General features: G+C 36.4%; 2 protein-coding genes across 2 annotated transcripts; both read left to right on the forward strand.

Annotated features, from left to right (window-relative positions):
- Positions 1 to 5,424: 5,424 nt before the first annotated feature.
- Positions 5,425 to 12,611, forward strand: LOC109178157 (glycerophosphodiester phosphodiesterase GDPDL3-like). Its single transcript, XM_019327721.1, has 9 exons — positions 5,425 to 5,774; positions 6,686 to 6,979; positions 7,473 to 7,588; positions 7,899 to 8,403; positions 9,035 to 9,073; positions 9,745 to 10,029; positions 10,712 to 10,854; positions 11,368 to 11,848; positions 12,013 to 12,611. Exons 1-9 carry the CDS (start codon positions 5,666 to 5,668, stop codon positions 12,309 to 12,311), a joined length of 2,271 nt encoding a protein of 756 aa, XP_019183266.1. The 5' UTR covers positions 5,425 to 5,665; the 3' UTR covers positions 12,312 to 12,611.
- Positions 12,612 to 13,047: 436 nt separating this feature from the next.
- On the forward strand, positions 13,048 to 15,887 carry LOC109178158 (beta-(1,2)-xylosyltransferase). The gene is made up of 3 exons (XM_019327722.1): positions 13,048 to 13,898; positions 14,421 to 14,570; positions 14,771 to 15,887. Exons 1-3 carry the CDS (start codon positions 13,080 to 13,082, stop codon positions 15,491 to 15,493), a joined length of 1,692 nt encoding a protein of 563 aa, XP_019183267.1. The 5' UTR covers positions 13,048 to 13,079; the 3' UTR covers positions 15,494 to 15,887.
- The last annotated feature ends 2,918 nt before the right edge of the window (positions 15,888 to 18,805 follow it).

Below are 18,805 nucleotides of genomic sequence, written 5' to 3' on the forward strand. Positions count from 1 at the left end.
ACATTATATTGTATAGTACATTCAGTATATTAAAAATGTACTTTTTATTATGGTCCATAACAACATTGTGTGGACCATGGTCCATACAATAATTTGCCCCTTAGCTTGTACAAAAAAGAAACCAAAAAAAAAAAAATGTGGCTATGCACGGCCCATGAGCCTGGTTGTCCATGTCGGCCCAACCCACCAGAAATGACAAATTATTATGTGGATCTGGATCCAGATCTAAAAATACACAATTTAAATGTTCACAATTTACATATTAAATATTCACAATAATTTAATGTGTAAATTGTGTATTTTAGACTCGGGTCGATGGTATAAGTTGCTGACATTACTCTCACTCAACAAACCAACATTTAACTACTACACAGGTGTGTAGAGGGACGACAGGACCAAACATTTGAAGTGGACCACCGCACATGTCGCATGTATAAACATAAAGATTCTTGCCCCACATACTCCGGTCTCCGGTCTGCGATAATATTTTACATTTTCAACATCGCCTATCAAAATAAATAAATAAATAATTCTCCTTCCTCTTACTTTCCACATATTCTTATTCCCCCTTTCTCCACTGATTACGAATCAAAGAAAATTGGATGCACGTTGAGATCTAAATAATATGATATAATTATTTAATAATATCAACATTATATTTCCATATGCATTGGACATTGGTTGTGGTCATGATCGAGGTCATATTAATTTGTCATATCATAACTCGGGTCGGGATTACCTTAAACCAATTCTAGATTGAGAAAATATCAAAAAGTCAATTATAATACATATTGGTTATCGCTTTTGAATGCGTTATACACCTCATCCAACCAAATACTAATAAATTAAGAGAAAATTGGAATGTCAACCTTATATAGGTTATGCCTAAATTAATTTGGTGATTATATATAACCAACCAACAATGTTTTTCAAATACTTCCTTTATCCCATTTTACATGTCATGTTTACTATTCACTGATCAAATTCTGCACATGTCAAATTTATAATCATAAAATAACGTTCTAAAATGTTAATTCAAAAATGGCTAATGAGTGTTTGCAATTGCAGTGCATTAAATTATTTATAACTGTCAATAGCCTTGTGGTCTAGTGACACGACGTGATTCGACGGTATTGACTCTTCTCTCTCAAATGGGAGCATGGTCTCAGTTAGAGCGATATTGACTTTTTACGCTTTAGTATGATGAACAAGCATAACAATAAAAGGTATAAATTTTCATCATCAAAAAAAAAAAAAAAACAAAACAAAACAAACAAAACAAAACAAAATACTCATTCAAAAGTATAAAGTCAAGCAACGTGTTTAGCCAAATACCCCAAAAAATTGATGTTGTATTTATCTGTTTGTAGAGCGATCTCAGCTTTCCAATTGGCTATATTTAACGCGGACTAATAATAATAATAATAATAATAATAATTCTGTTTATATTAACTTATAATATAATATGTTAGCCTATTAATTCCGATGTCGTAAATAAATGATCAAATATCCAGCTAATTAATACCCTAATATAATAATTTGATGTTGATCGTTGAATATACATTAGTATTGATGATTGTTGTGTATGTGTCCAATCATCTTTAGACTGCCCATTCAACAGATTATGTTAATCCAATCCTTATAACATAAAGGTAGTATTAAAATTAAATATTTATGATATCGGAGCAAATACATCCATATAAATAAGCATTTTAATCCAATTAAATTAAATGACACATATTTACCCAAGTTAGCTCAACTCAATCACCATTGAACCAAACTTGGCCCAATCATATAAACAAGCAATCCAAATCATGCTAGTGACGAGATAAAATTCTAACAGAATATTGTAGATAAGTTTTGAAAGTTTGGTGTGGCAAGATTTCGTTACCTTCTCATTAACTATAACACGGATGTATTGGCAGTATAAAAATCTTTATCACGCTGATCTTTATAAATAACTATATATAACTTTGTATTGAAGGCTTAAGAGCAATCTCAACATTAATTTTATGAGTTTTTTTTTTTTTTTTTTTTTTTCAAAGAAACCATTGAGATGGCCGTGGTTTTTTTTTTTTTTTTTGAAGGTGTGGTTTTCTCAAAGTTGTTCCTTATGCAAATTTTATATTTTTGTGTGACCGATATAATTGTGAAAGAAGTAGATCGAATAGGTTGATGCATATGTCTTTTTTTTTTTTTTTTTTTTTTTTTGTGTGAGATACTTTTTTTTTCCCTTTTTCATTTTCTCTCGTTTTCTTCTTTCTTACTTGTCACTAAGAAAATATCCAAAAATTTTAATTAGTGGAGATGCCATAATATCTTCATCTACTTTTTTAAAAAGCATTGATAACTACCCTTCCAAACTAAGAAAATGACTCTGTTATCTTATATATTATAACTTATTATTTATCTCACTCTCACACCCAAAGCCAAAAGGATAGAGCCCTCTTTCTAACACCAACTTTGAACTTTCAACAACACCTCCATGTATTCAAAACCGTTCGCTACGATATATGTATGCTATATTACATTATATCACAAATTGTAAATGACAATTCCAGTCAAATTGGTAAATCATAATTACAATAATTAAAAGTTTGTTTTTTTTAAGAGGGATGACTATTGACTTTCTTAATTTGTATCGATCAACTATGTAATCTATATACAATCTAAATTAGTTTATTCCATTGTAAGTCTTTTATCTCTAAGTTTTATTCAAAATATATATTTGAATAACAGAATATAAAAACAGTGTCCGATGTAGAATATGGAATTCCTCATACCATTATTTACAATTATTGTTGCTTTCATATTCTCTATCTTTCTTATCTTTACTATATGTATATATGTTTTCAACAAAGACAGGCAATGCAATTCCTTGAGAGGTGAGTGGTGGTTCGGCATTCTCGGATTTTTCCGATACCACTGAAGCTCAAGCTGGCCTAATCGCGGGGGTCCCACAAGAACGTGACCCGTTTTGCGCGTTCCGGCTTGGCTTGATAATGAAATATGATGATGGACGATGATGTTATATTATTATTATTATTAATCTTTTTTTTTTGTTTTCTTAAAAGTGCTTGAAATTTTGGGCTGACCCGCTGGCATTTACTACTTACTAGTTCCCGCTGACCCATGTTGTTGTCGTTATCTTGATTGCCTGGCGTTCGCGAATAGTTATGCTGTGCATGCATGGTGCATACAGATGCAAAAACGACGTCGTTTTATTAAAAACGCGCATCTCTCCTTTAAAAAAAAAAAATCAAGTTCGATTCCTAGTAACAACATTATTTTGTTCATTCATTATGAAATTTTAGTTCATGGATTATGGAATTATAGTTCATCGATTATGGAACTATAGTTCATCGATTCTGGAATTATAGTTCATCGATTATGAAATTTTAGTTCATAGATTCTGGAATTTTAGTTCATTCATTCTGAAAATTTTAGTTCATAAATTAGATTATGGAATTATAGTTCATCAATTATGGAATTATAGTTCATCGATTATGGAATTATAGTTCATCGATTATGGAATTATAATTTCGAACCTATTTTTTTTTTTTAAGGGGAGACGCGCGTTTTATAAAAACGACGTTGTTTTTGCATCCGTATGCACCATGCTTGGTGCATACGGATGCACAGCATAATTTGCCGGCGTTCGCGCCACTTGTGACTTGGATGGCTGATGGCTCATACATCGGCTGCCGGCTGCCGGCTCTGTTTTCAAACTTGTCACGAGAAGCAAATGACTTTGAATGAGGACTTACTTGCAATCTCCGAACTCTGCTTTGTATTACTAAAATCTTGCCTTTAAGAAGTCTTGTGTTAGTAATTTCCATTCAAAATATAATATTGAGTCCACAATTTTTATTTTTTTTTTTGGTTTTATAGTCATATAATAATAAATATATAAAAATATAGATTTGTACAATACTGATATACAAGTCAAAAACTACGCATATGCATGTTATTTAAGTGTATTAAATATTGTCATTATTGATATTAATAATATTCGGTACAGCCAAATATATAACACAGTTATACTTAGTGTTGATTGATATTGTAAAGAAATTTTAAATATATAATATAATAATTTATTTTCATTAATTTCTTAATAAGTAATATATACGGAGTAAGTTTTTTATCCTCGATGGGGTTGCTTTATATATATATATATATAAAGAGTTTAAATTACCAGAGATCTCTTGTCTTTGGTGGCAATTTAAAATTTAGTGTCAGACTATCGTTTTTGTCATTTAATATCTCAAACTATTATTTTTTGGACACTTTTAGTCATTTTCATGACTTTTCTTATTTGTAGTAAGAGTATTTTTGTATATTCATATTTTTCTTTTGTTATTTTTTTTTTTCAGTTTCAACTAATTTAGTTGGTTTAATAGTTTATTAAAAACCAGTTAAAAAAATATGGTTACTAAAAAGTAGAGGAAAGTTTTCAACCAATTAAACCGGTCGAAATTGGGAAAATAACAAAAGAAAATGTATAAACAAACAAAAATGTCCTTACTTAAAATATAAAAAATTATGAGAATGACTAAAAATGTCCAAAAAATAATAATACAATAATCGAGACTGAATTTGAATTGACACCAAATACAAATGACATCTAATAGAATTAACTCTATATATTACTTTGAACTCTATAATCCAACATTAATGAGATCAAAGTATTACATGTCCACTTGTTGACTTCGTTTAATGGCTTTTGTTTAATTCCATGAATTTCTAAATAAATTTTCAAATACAAGTTAAATATTTCCTTAATAGTAGAAAACTTTAATATTACATATTTACTTAATAGTATAAGCCTTAAAAATTACATTACATATTTCCTTAATACTAGAAGCCTTTAATACAATAAAAAAGATTACCATATTATAAGGATCCCATCTTTGTAATACAAAGAAAATGTTAAAGTTATATTATTAAAAATAAAAATAAAATATTTCTCCAAATCACTACACATAGTGATACATATTATGAATTAGTCAATAGAGTACTGATAATAATTAAACTTATCAGTTGTCACATTATGATGTGAGAATTTCACTCCAAATCCACACGTCTCCCTTTCGAGGAGGATATATATTATTTGTTTCATATATTGACACATGTATTTTTTTTTTTTGAACAATCAATACAAATTTTGTAGCGAAAATTGAGAATATATACTTTTTGAGGGCAAAATTAGTATTTTTGATAGAAATTGGGTTATGAAAGGGAATTAAGCCGGTAAAGAGAAATGGCTGGCTCATAGCCGTAGCCAGATTGAAATCACTGAGTTCTGGAACGCGCAATGAAACAACCGGCTCGCATTAAATAATTAATAATTATAATATTTACCAATTCAACAATAGTACCAGAGTACTAAATAAAAATGAAAAATAATCTGCCAGCCTGAAAGCTTAAGCTTAATGCTTCTCTCTATTTCTGTCCATCTGCCAATAGAGCAATATCTCTCTCTCTCTCTCTCTCTCTATCGCTCTCTCTCTCTACTGTGCAGTCATCTACGCGTCTGGTTTTGGTTGTCCTTCCAGTTGAAATTGACCAAATCTACTGCTGCATTTAGCTAGGAGACCCGAAGAAAGCTGTTGCCGGAGAGTTTTTGAGTCTTGCCGTAGTAGTTCTTCGGCTGAGCTCCCTGGCAATGTGGAAGCTCCGCTCGATCTTCAACCTCTTGCTTCTCTGCTCCGCCGTGACATTGGTCGCTGCTCAAGGATCTACTAACAGTACCTCGAAATGGCAAACGCTTAGCGGTAACTTCTCTCTCTGATCCTCCTGGCTTCGTATATGACGTTCCTCAGCTTCATACCGAGCTGAAAACTTCCAGTTCCATTTTGATTTCGTGTTTTCCTTTTATTTTTATGAAAACTAATAAATTATGCTACTGGTAAACGCAGTTAAAAAAATTTCGCCCTTGCGTAATTTTTTACTGTTTCGCGATTAAGAAGAGAATGTGCAAAAATTTGTTTAAGATGCTTTTAATAGGTTGCTTAGTTATATAATTTTACTTTAAGTGAGTTAGTTAGACGGTAATATGAGTTATTAGTGAGTATGCCTTTTAAGACAGAACTACAGAAGTGATATGAAATGTTGAAGATAAATCAAGCGCTTCCTTTAATTTATTTCCAAAATTTGTTGTTGAGCAATAAGGAGGACTGCAGTTGTTATGAATAAGTTTAACAATGACATATGGAACGTTATTTATTCATCATAGCCTATTGGTTGATTTACTGCCTTGACATTTGTTTTCAATTGAAATTGAATTGTGCAGTATATGCCTGCATTAATTAGATTTTCAAAAGGGATAACTCTTTTGTCATGTTTGTGTAGCCCACTTGAATAAGGCTGAAAAATCCTATAGGAACATAGCATTGGTTACAATTAAGTGTTGCTTCCAGAAAGTATATGTGCATGTTTAATTATCCATTTTCCTATTAATAAGCAATCATTCTTGATTGTTAGCATCTTTAGAAATGTTGCTGTAGATGTACGGTGTACCTTCCCAAAAAAAGTATCTGCACTTCTGTAGAAAAGGGAAATAAAAAAATTGGTGAAGATTCTTCATTCTGTAAATGTACCAATGCTACATGTTCTTTTCTTCTTTAATGTCAGAAAACTGAATTTCTATATTAATTTTTTTTTTTTTTTTGGTTTCGCTTTACAGGAGATGCACCCTTAGTCATTGCTCGTGGTGGATTTTCAGGGTTATTCCCCGACTCCAGCTTTAATGCATACAGTTTCGCTGGGTTGACTAGCTTAACTAATGTGATTATGTGGTGTGATGTACAACTAACAAAAGATGGAGTTGGAATCTGCTTTCCAGATATCAAGCTTGATAATGCCTCCAACGTTGCTACACTCTTCAAAGATAAGCAGAGTACCTACCTTGTGAATGGGGTTCCAACGACGGCATGGTTTCCCATAGATTTTAATTTCAAGCAGCTGACGCTTGTCAATTGTGAGTTTTGGTCTATTAGCATTCTTTAAATTTAGTACTGGCTATTTTTTGGCATCAAATTGGGGCGAGGTCAGATGTTTGATATTGTTACTCATACATGCATATGAATGCTTGCTCATTGAATTTAGGGGTGACTATTGTTTGGCATCAAAATTGGTTGGGATGGGCTGGAGCTTGGGGTTTGGTATTGCTTTGGTGTGCAATTATGTGGGTTAAGTTCAGCAATTATCAATTTGTAATGACATGTAATCTTTTGGGTTTATCTCCCATCTATAGAATCAGAACCTTTGGAAAGTGACTTAACATGTATGGTAGTTGCAAATATTTCATATGAACCAGTTATAGTTTGGTTCTCTCATCCTTCTTTTTTTTTTTTTTTTTTATGCTAAGAGAGTTTACTTTTCAGGATTCAGTGTCAGAGAAGCTACATATCTTTTGTATTTTGATACTTGGAGACTGTAATTATGCTGATTATATTTGTTTCCTTGAACAGTGCAACAAGGAGTTTATTCTCGATCAAGTAGATTTGATGGCACCCCGCAGCAGATTCTTACTGTCGAAGATGTGTTTAATAAAGTCCAACCTCCAGGGTTATGGTTGAATGTTCAGGTAATTATTCAATCCCAACTTGCTCAATATTTCTTCACTGATTTATCTAATTCCATTTTTGTATCTTAACTTTTTAGAACCGGAGGTGTTTTATATACAGAATTACTAAGTTTTATTTTACTTCGATTTAAGAAATCCCCTTTTACTGAAAAATACTTGGGATTTTGGTCATGGCGTCTTAACAACTTTGGGTTTACCCAAAGTGCAAATTGTATGAAATAAATTGGAAATAATGGTATTTATTCTTGAGGTATGCTATCCTTGTTCTGTTGGCCTTTGCTGAACTCTTCTTGTTTGACTAATTTTGCAGCATGATTCCTTCTATAGCCAACACAATCTGAGTATGAGAACCTTTGTTCTTAGTGTATCTAGAAGGGTTGTTATTAACTACATTTCATCACCTGAAGTGAACTTCTTGAAAAGTATTGCATCACGAATCAATCCAAGAGTGACAAAACTAGTTTTCCGATTTCTTGGAAATGATGAAACTGAACCTTCAACCAACCAAACATATGGATCTCTGTTACAGAATCTTGCTTCTATTAAAACCTTTGCCTCAGGGATCCTCGTACCTAAAAGTTATATCTGGCCAGTGGACAAGTCTTCCTCCTATCTACAGCCTACTACATCTCTTGTACTGGATGCTCATAAAGTGGGCCTAGAAGTTTATGCCTCAGACTTTGCCAGTGATGTTCCTTTTGCCTTCGATTACAGTTATGATCCTGTAGCAGAGTACCTTTCCTTCATTGACAATGGGAACTATTCTGTGGATGGTGTGCTCTCTGACTTCCCAATAACACCATCAGGGGCCATAGGTAAGATATCAACTAATTTGATCTCTTGGAAGCAAAGGTGCTACTAGCACTGTATGTTATTTTATTCTCTCATGGCTACAAATGAATTTGTGGTTAAATGTTTTGATGGGAACTAGAAAAATGTGGAATTGCAAGGCTAGATTCTGGGCTATATAAAATGCCTTTGAAAGAGCCACCAATAAACTACTTAGCTAGCAAAGGGAAGTCTCCAAAAACTTGTTTTATGCTGATTTGACTAGGTATTCTAATAATTATCATTGGATGTGCTCTGTGGGCTAAAGGAGGTGCAATTAGAACAAATAGTGGCAATAATATGATGGTAACCAGTTTCAATTGTGAAAATGCATATGCTATGTAGATAACCTATTAAATCTTGAAGAAATCTTTTACGGAGTATCTTTTTTCGCGTGTACTATTGTGTTCTCATCAATTTCGGTCGTTTCCTCTAATATGCATTACCAGTTCTCATATGACTTTATTGGTATTGATTCAACTCAAGTTAAAATGCTTTGTCCATGTTGTGTACTGTATTCAATTTGACATGTATCAATATCCTCAGTTGACGGTTTGGAGACTCTACCCTTATTTAGATAAATTACCTCCTTGCTAAAACATTGTTATTGTTTTGCAGACTGCTATTCTCATATGCGGAAGGGTCAAAAAAATCAAGGTATGTATATTATCACTTGCTTTATTTTTGTAAAGGGTCTCTTACCAGTTATGCTGTAGTTGACGAATTGTTTCCATGGTTGAGTTGAAATATGTTTAGTTCGAGCTCAACTATTATAACTTTCAGTGCTTGAGTGATATTGATAGTATAAATCAGCTGAATACAGTAGCACCGTGGTACGCATAGATGCTCCCCATTAACATATGTTGATGTTCATGTGATATGTGTTCAGATGGTAATGTATTAATTAATATTTAGATGGTTTTATCACTTGGATTTTAATATATTAACAAATGAACATATGAACATTAGTGCAGTTGTGATTTGACCATTGCTGATAGGGTGCATGTACTCGTGTACACCTGGGCCGCATGCAAATATTTGCCAGCTCAATGTCAGCATAATTGAACATATCTATTTTTTAGTCCTTAAAATGAATTAAATAATAGATAACCCTATAAAACAACATTTTTCTTCAGTATAAATTGCTGCTAGCATTTTACTTAAAGGTAAACTTGGTGAAGCATGAGAATATTTGAAATGTTGAATGACCCTTCCATGTTACCCAAAGATAATAATAACGATTGTTAATTTTACTTAAAGGTAATTAGGTAAACCTCTTACAAATAGCGACTTGTGAATTTTTCTCACTTTTTCCTTTTACTATGTAGTGCCTGAGTTTCTGGTTATCTCATTTGATGGAGCAAGTGGGGACTATCCTGGTTGTACTGACAAGGCATATTCGAAAGCAGTTTCTGATGGCGTAGATATTATTGACTGTACTGTCCAAATGACAAAGGATGGAATACCTTTCTGCATGGGTTCTGTAAATATGATAGATGGGACTACAGCTGCTCAACAATTCAGCAACCTTGCTGTTAGCATTCCAGAGCTCAAAACACAAAATGCAATACATAGTTTTGACCTCAATTGGAAAGATATCCAGAGCCTACAAGGTAAGTTCAGAAAGTTTTACTTTAGTATTCAAACTACATGCTATCCTTTCCGAGTAACTTGACTACCTATCAAGTTGCTTTGGGACAAATTGAGAGCCTAAAATGTAAGTTCAGACAGTTTTGCAATGTTGGATCAACTCAAATGTCTAAAACTAAATGCATATCCTTTTCGAGTAACTTAACTCTCAATCAATTTGCTCAACTCAAATATTTATTATAAAAATGCCTTTAGGTTGCCTTTTCTTTCTTGCTAGCAAATTCTGTACACATGGCTTTTATAATCTACAAGTTCCAAGTTGTATGCTTTCAAGCAGGTAAAGTTGTCTCTTTGGAGATATTTACTACCTAATTATCCAAGCCAGGCTGTCTAGGAAATTGACTTGTATTCTGTTCTCTTTGAAAAATGGTTCTCATGTTTTAAAAAGCCTTTTCTCTAATTTGCATGTGCTCTATGACAAAATAAAATAAAATGAAACAGAATTTAACAGTAACCACTCAATCTAACCTCCATATTTTGCCAAGAAGGTTGCTTTAGTATTTGTTCTCTATTTCGATGATCTGCTAAAGATCTAAAATTACTAATTGCTGCTAGGATATGTTGATCTCTTTATGCTCACTTCCCATTATTGTTTTCTAAATAATTGCTTTTCACTATGTTGACATGTGTTCCAATTTCTTGCAGCACAAATATCAAACCCATTTGCAAAATTTAGATTGTTCCGGAATCCAGTAGCAAAAAATGAGGGGAAATTTATGACGCTTGATGATTTTTTGACATTTGCTGCAAATGCTACATCTGTTTCTGGTGTTCTCATTACCGTAGAGGTGAGTTCATCTAGTTTCACCTCTTTTTTTTTCCCCTCTCTCTCTCTCTCTCTCTCTCTCTCTCTGTGTTTTGGCTCCTGACATCTATCATTGTAAGTGAGATTATTGCATCAAGAAAATGAGATATATATACTCCGTATCAAAGAGCCTGCTTATTCACAAGTTGAGAATATATTTGCTCTAGCATCTGTATGGATGGAAATGAAAAAAATGGAGTATATTTTAATATTCAACAAAGAGAGGCATAAGTATATAATATTATCACTTCAGCTACTCCTATAGCTGTTGATTACTTTAACCATGTACAGTGAAGGGGAAATGAAAAGTAATAGCAACATTTAGTAACAAATCAGACATTTCATTAGTAAATTGTGTGCATGATCCTATTAAAGTTGTCTTGGTTGCCTTGACTTGCTGGAGGGAAAATCGGTTCATAGACGATGCTAAAAAATGTGCCGAGTCTTTAACCTTTGTGTTCACTTATTTGACACTCTTCATCTGTGCTCCATACAGAATGCGGCATACCTGGCAGAAAAGAAGGGACTAGGTGTGACTGATGCTGTTCTACTTGCTCTCAACAAAGCTGATCTGAAAACCAAGAAAGTTATGATTCACTCAAATGACAGCTCAGTTCTGATGAAATTTACAAATAGCAAGTATGAACGTGTTTATGGGATTAAGGAGGAAATCAGTGATATTCAGAACTCAACTATTCTGGAGATCAAGAAGTTTGCAAGTTCTGTAATCATAGGCAAATCTTCCGTGTTTCCAACTGATGATTCATTCCTCGTTGGGGTAACAAATGTTGTAGCAAAGCTGCAAGCTTCCAAGGTTAAAGTATACGTGCAACTCTTCAGCAACGAGTTTGTATCTCAAGCATGGGACTTCTTCTCAGATCCATATGTGGAGTTAAATAGCTATGTTTTTGGTGCCAGTGCAAATCCTTTTGATGGTGTTATAACAGGCTTCCCGGCCACAGCTAATAGATACAGGCGTAAGTAAATTACCTTTGGACTATGACACTCAATTTGCACAATTGTTTGAAAAGAATAAAAAAAATGCACAATTGTTAATCAGACAACATTTTTGTTGAGCTTTCTAAACTATTTTGGTTTCTAATTTGGCACTGACAGTAGACAACCTATTGGTATTTCACAGGCAACCGTTGTCTTGGGTACAAGGAGATACCTCCATACATGCTCCCAGTTGGACCTGGCAGTCTTCTTCAACTCATGAGTCCTCAGTATTTACCACCAGCGGAGGCTCCCTATCCTGTACTGACAGAGAGCGATGTGGTGGAGCCACCTCTACCCCCAGTTGCCAAGATTGCTCCAGCTAGTAACAATAATGGATCAGCTCCAGGGCCTAATGCTCCTCCTAGTGGGCAATCTGCAATCACCGCTAGCATTTCCATGATCAGCATGTGCATTCTTCTGGCAGTCTTGGTGATTTCTTGAACATGATTGTTTCCTCAGAGCGTACGCGAGCTGAGGTAGCCGCCATTTTGTACAATTTGTATCTCCATCTACTCTATTCACTTATGTTCAAAGACGGATTCTGAATCCAAACACTGAGTCGGGCTAGTTCAGAGTGCACCTCAGAGATAACTTTAATTTGTGATTTCTCATTGTTTATGTCAATGTCCATGTTCATTCTATTCATGACATTTTCTTTTCATCTTAAACTTGGTTGGGGTGTTGCTTTAGATGCTAAAACGCTTCGGTTTTGGATAATTTATTTATTTATTTTAGATGGTAAACCATGAGGGCGGATTCTGGTTGCAATTGTTTGCATTGTCATGTTGTTGTATTATAGAATAACCAAGTTTACTCTGTGCACAAATCAAAAAAAAAAAAAGTTCACTCAGTACACACCTTATGTGACTGGATTTTTCTTTGTTTGTACATTAATTTTTTTTTAATGCTTCTGTTACAATGTAGTATCTGATCATAATTACTTTTTTAATCTATTGAAGACCACTGCTCCTATTGAGACTTAAATTCATGAGTCATGACTTTCTATTTAAGAAAGTCATTTCATATCACTAGATCATCATTGACACATCTCTAAATTTATGTGTGACCTTAAAAAACATTATTTTTTGGGAATGTAATTCGAGGATTTTTGTTCCAAAATTTAAATCGAAGGTGGTCTGGTCTAACCGTCTAATGATCAGGCTGAATCGGTGTGATGCGCGTTTGAAGTTTCGTCTACGGATTACAATTATGTCCTTCCTCAATCTTTATTTGCGGACTTCAGTTTCCAATTCCATCACAGAGGCAGCGAGGGGAAAGAGAGAGAGCGCGAGCGAGCGACCGGAGCGAGAGAGAAAGAGAGATAGGGGAGGGAGAGGAGAGATGATGAACAAGAAAAAGCTGAGAATTCTTCTCTCTCTCTTCGCGATAAATTCAATAACTCTCTACCTCTATTTCTCCTCCCACCCCGATCACTTCCGCCACAATTCCACGCCGGCGAACCCCCATTTTCATTCCTCGGAGAATCGTCTTTCAACATTGGGAAACCACTCTGGCTCGCTTTTCTTTCATACCAAACCCTGGCCGATACTCCCCTCCTACCTCCCCTGGGCTCAGATACCTGATGCCGCTCCCAGATCCTGCGAAGCCTATTTCGGCAAAGGCTTCTCGAGCCGCCATGACCTGCTTAGACCCTCTCCCAGGCTTGATCACAAGTACCGCGACGGGAGTGCTACCGGAGGCTGGTTCAGGTGTTTCTATAGCGAGACGTTGCAGAGCTCGATATGCGATGCAGGGAGACTTAGGATGAGCCCCGATAAGATTGAGATGTCTAATGGAGGGGAGAAACTGACGACGGTGATCGGAAGGGGAGAAGATGAGGAGATGCCGGTGTTCGAAGCTGGAGCCTTTGATATCCACGTGACTGATCGATCCAAGTTCGGGAAGAAACTTATAGATGCTGAATTCTTGAATCGCTATGTACCCCAAGGTGCCATTGAGAGGCACACTATGCGTCAGTTGATCGATTCAATTCAATTGGTTGGCCCCGATGACTTCCAATGCACTGAGGTTAGGCTTTAGGTTTTAAGTTTCGTTTCTCTTTTTGATTTCTAACCATTGAATTAGGCGTTTTCTTCTCTGATTGTTTTATGAATTTACCCCCATATTTGTTTGATGCATTAAACGCTTTTACACTTTCCAATGTGCTCCATCATTATTTGTTAACCAGCTAAATGATGAATTGGTGGGTTACAGTTTCCAATCTTGATCATCTATAGCTCAATGTTGAAGGAGATTAATTAATTAATTATTAAATAAAGTGCTGGATTTCATTTAATTAGCACTCTCATAGTCTCATGGTTTATGACAGGTCAGCCATGATAAATTTGTAAACTTCTTGACAGATTAGGTATAATAATATTGTTTGGTTTCATATACTGTCAAGTATTTAGTATGCATGTGTAACTTAGCTGCTTGCCTGCTTGTTTGAAGCTTTACAACAGTTTGGAGACATTTTTGTGATATTCTTATTCCGGTGCTTCTCTTTGTCTTGATGTCTTACCATTCTGACAACTGTCTCACTCGTTTCAGTGGATTGAGGAACCAACACTTCTGGTGACACGCTTTGAGTATGCAAACCTTTTCCACACTTTCACAGATTGGTACAGTGCATATGTGGCTTCTAGAGTGACTGGCTTGCCAAGTCGGCCTCATTTGGTTTTCGTGGATGGCCACTGTGAGGTATGTGTCCATGTGATGACTGATAACTGCCTCTTTCAATGTTATGTCCTTGAGTTGTAATGTTGCTATGATGCGTCATGTGTGAAAAGTTGTGTTATATCGATTATCCTAAGAAACTGATCTTACCTTAGAATTGATTATCATTTCTTAGGCAATTGGTTTCTTATTATCTTATCCTCCATTTGCAATAAAATTTTCAGACCCAATTGGAAGAAACATGGAAAGCACTGTTTTCAAGCCTGAGATATGCCAAAAACTTTAGTGGTCCTGTTTGTTTCCGGCGCGCTATCCTTTCACCTTTGGGGTATGAAACAGCCCTCTTTAAGGGACTGTCAGAAAACATACGCTGTCAAGGAGCTGCAGCACATGATTTGTGGCAAAATCCTGATGACCATAAAACTGCACGGTTGCATGAATTCGGGGAGATGATAAAAGCAGCCTTTGGGTTTCCAGTGGATAGACTCAGCAACACAAAGCCAGTTTCGGGTCACAATGTTCTCTTTGTTCGACGTGAAGATTACTTTGCCCATCCTCGTCATGGTGGGAAAGTACAGTCAAGGCTTAGCAATGAACAAGAGGTGTTTGAGTCAATCAAGAACTGGGCCTCAGATCATTCTGACTGCAAGCTGAACATAATCAACGGATTATTTGCTCACATGTCCATGAAGGAGCAGGTCCGAGCAATACAAGATGCTTCTGTCATTGTCGGGGCCCATGGTGCAGGTATGACTCACATCATATCTGCAATGCCTAAAACAGTAATCCTAGAGATCATTAGCAGCGAGTATAGGCGCCCCCATTTTGCTCTAATTGCCCAGTGGAAGGGTCTGGAGTACCATGCCATAAATTTGGATGGTTCGCGTGCCAATCCTCCTGTGGTGATTGACAAGCTCAGCAGCATTTTAAAAAGCCTGGGATGCTGAATTTCACAATGCTTCATTGTTCAAGCCATTGCTGACATCACCACCGAGTTCGTTTTTTCAAGCGTGTGATTTCCTGATTAGAATTGAATGATGAGCTCGCTGGAGATCATTCACTTGATGACAGTCAGACAGTGAAATCAAGACTAACCAGTGAACATATGAAACCAGTAGGAGGAGGCTGGTTAACTCTTAGCTTGTGTAACAATTTTCTCCACTTTAGGGGCAAATCAGCATGATAAACTCATCTCTGTACATTTTACAAGGAATCTGACCACTTGTATCATTTCGTAGAGTCATTGGAAGGCTTCATACGCTCCTTCTGCCTTCTGTAGTTCTGTATTTCTTGGTGATTACATTTTTGAGTGATAAAGTTGAAATATTTCTTTCTTCTTTATTGCCTTTAGTGTTTTTTGTTTTAATAATTTAATTTGTTTTACGGAGAAGTCTGTGCACGCCATTCAAGGCTACCAATTGTTAACTACTCTAATCGTCTCATTTTATGTGTGAGATTCGGTTAACCAGACTTGACATAAAAAAAATAAATTTAAATTAACAGGATAGTTAAAATATGATAAAAGAGAATATTACAAAAAATACTAAATCTATAAGTTGTTTGACTTGGTTAAACAGTCAATGTTAAGAATGACAACGGGGCGAGGTGGTCCCCATCCCTAACGGGAAATTGAAATAGTATCCATCCCCGTCTCTGCGAAGAATTAGGCGGGGACGGGAATTCCCCGTCCCCGATCAATTCTTAGTCAAAATCTTAAAAACTTAAGTCTTAATTTAAAAAATTAATGTATATATATATATATATATATATATATATATATATATATATATATATATTATTTATAATTATTCTGGGACGGGGTGGGGCGGAGAAGGGTATCTCCGTCCCTGACGGAAAATTACCTAGATTCTCCGTCCCTATTCCCCGAAAATCCTCCCAATCCCCATCCCTGTCGGGGCAAATTGTCACCCCTAGTCATTGTGTTTAATTAGTTAGTTTGTTGTAATAGCTTATTGTTTTAAAATATTAAAATTCGTAAAACAGCCAAAAATAACTTTTTGGTCAAAGTACTTACGCGGTCCCTGTATTATAGCGATTTGTTCAATTTAGTCCTTATACTTTTATTTTGTTCAATTTAGTCCTTGTACTTTTAAAAGTGGTGCAATTAAGGACAATAGTTAACGGTGTTAATATTAACGTTAACTTAAGTTACGTGGCGTTGACGATATTTATATTCCTATTCATATATTACTTTATAAATATTTAAAATTAATCATTTTTACCACTAATATATTAAATTAGTATGTCTAAAATAAATAATTACAACTATGTTTCTAATGAGATGTGGACAATTATCCTTAGTTTACCACTTTTTAAAGTAGATGGACTAAATTGAACAGAATAAATGTACAAGGACTAAATTGAACAAAACATTATAGTACAGGGACTTCATAAGTACTTTGACCTAACTTTTTTTATCTGCTTGTTTAGAAAGTTATTTGTACCTAATCAACGATTAGCTAACATCTAATTTACCAAATATCTTTATACAATAAGCTAATATTATCAACCAGTCAAACCAATAGAATCTCTCTCTAGGGTTCCTAGGGTTTTCTCTCAATCTCTAGGGTTTCTAGGGTTTTTCGAAGCAGTTCGGCTCATCTCTCCCGGCGATCGCCGGCGTTTCAACATCGATGGACGAACGGAATGACGAGCAGGTAGCAGCAGGGCAGTCGGCTGGGATGGTGGAGAGACTCACGGAAAGATGGGCTGATATGGCGTTAGAGGAGGACGGGGACGAGTTCGTCCCGGAGGGTGACGGGGTGGGCGAGGTTGCGGTAGATGGTGAGGCGTCATGGGCGGTTGTAGGCCGTTTCTTGACGGCGAAAGTTGTCAAGCTTAAGTATATGAGGAATGTAATGGCTTCTGTGTGGCAACCGGTAAGAGGGGTTCAGATAACGGAAGTCCAACCGGGGCTATTTTTGTTTGTGTTCTTTCACGACACGGATGTTGCGTATGTCTTGGAAGGGGGACCATGGGCTTTTGAAAACAATACGCTGGTTTGCCGTGAGGTTCAGGGGGGGATGAATCCGTGTGATGTCCCTCTGGATACGGTAGACATGTGGGTTCAGCTGCATGGATTACCAATGGGCTACACATCGCAAAGTGTTCTTGAGCAGGCAGGTAAGTTCATTGGTACTTTCGTGAAACATGATGATAGGTTTGTTGGGGCTCCCTGGTTAACTTTTTATCGCATTCGGGTCTCAATTGCGGTTGGCAAGCCATTGAGGAGGGGTATGAAGCTGGTTAAGAGGGATAGGACTACGTGTTGGGTGTCCTTTAAGTATGAACGACTTCACAAGTTCTGTTTCTTCTGTGGGCTAATGGGGCATGTTCACACCTTTTGTTTGAAAGCAAGGGAAAGTCGGGTTCCCGAGAGTGAGTTTCGGTATGGAGTGGAGTTGAGGGCGGGGGGTGGAAGGGGTGCTGCGAGAGGGGTGGGTGGGAGCTGGCTTATTCCAGTAGGGGGGAGACCGTTACTGATGCCGGAGAATCGGCCGGCGGGTGGGGAGGGTGTTCGGGGAACGTTGGCGGAAGGTGAGGGTGAGGAGGGGGTTTCGGGAATTGGGGTATCGGATGGAGGGGAGGTGGTGGCAACCGGGAAACGCCGCAGGGAGGGACAGCAGGGGTGTGAGGGGAGGGAGGGTGAGGATGTGACAATGAACGATGTTTCAAAAAACTTGTGTATGGCGGGAGCTGTATCTCAGCCCCGCCCGTCCTCATGAGTACGCTGAGCTGGAACTGTCGTGGTTTGGGCAATACACGAACAGTTCGACAGATAGTGGACATTGTGTCCCGGAAGAAGCCTGAATTTGTATTTTTGATGGAGACTATGGTGGCACGGATACATGCAAAAAGGCTCCGTGTCACGATCGGTTATGAGGGTTTGTTCTATGTAGACAATGACGGGAGGAGTGGTGGTATGGCATTACTTTGGAGGAAGAATAACTCAGCATCGTTGTTGGGATATTCTAAACATTTTGTGGATGTGGAGGTAAGGGCTCAGAACGGGAATCAGTGGCGGATGACTTGTTTCTATGGGCAATCGGATCGTAGTAGGAGGTCGGAGTCCTGGAGTTTGCTGGAGAGATTGAAACCTAAATCTGTTTTACCCTGGGTACTCATAGGGGATTTTAATAATCTTCTGTTTCAGTATGAGAAGAGAGGAGGGAATCCTTACCCAAATCACCTCTTACGAGGCTTTGGGGAGGCCCTGGATGTTTGTGGCTTGATACAGT

The sequence above is a fragment of the Ipomoea nil genome, unplaced genomic scaffold, assembly GCF_001879475.1.
Source record: "Ipomoea nil cultivar Tokyo-kokei standard unplaced genomic scaffold, Asagao_1.1 scaffold0813, whole genome shotgun sequence".
Taxonomy (NCBI): Eukaryota; Viridiplantae; Streptophyta; class Magnoliopsida; order Solanales; family Convolvulaceae; genus Ipomoea; species Ipomoea nil.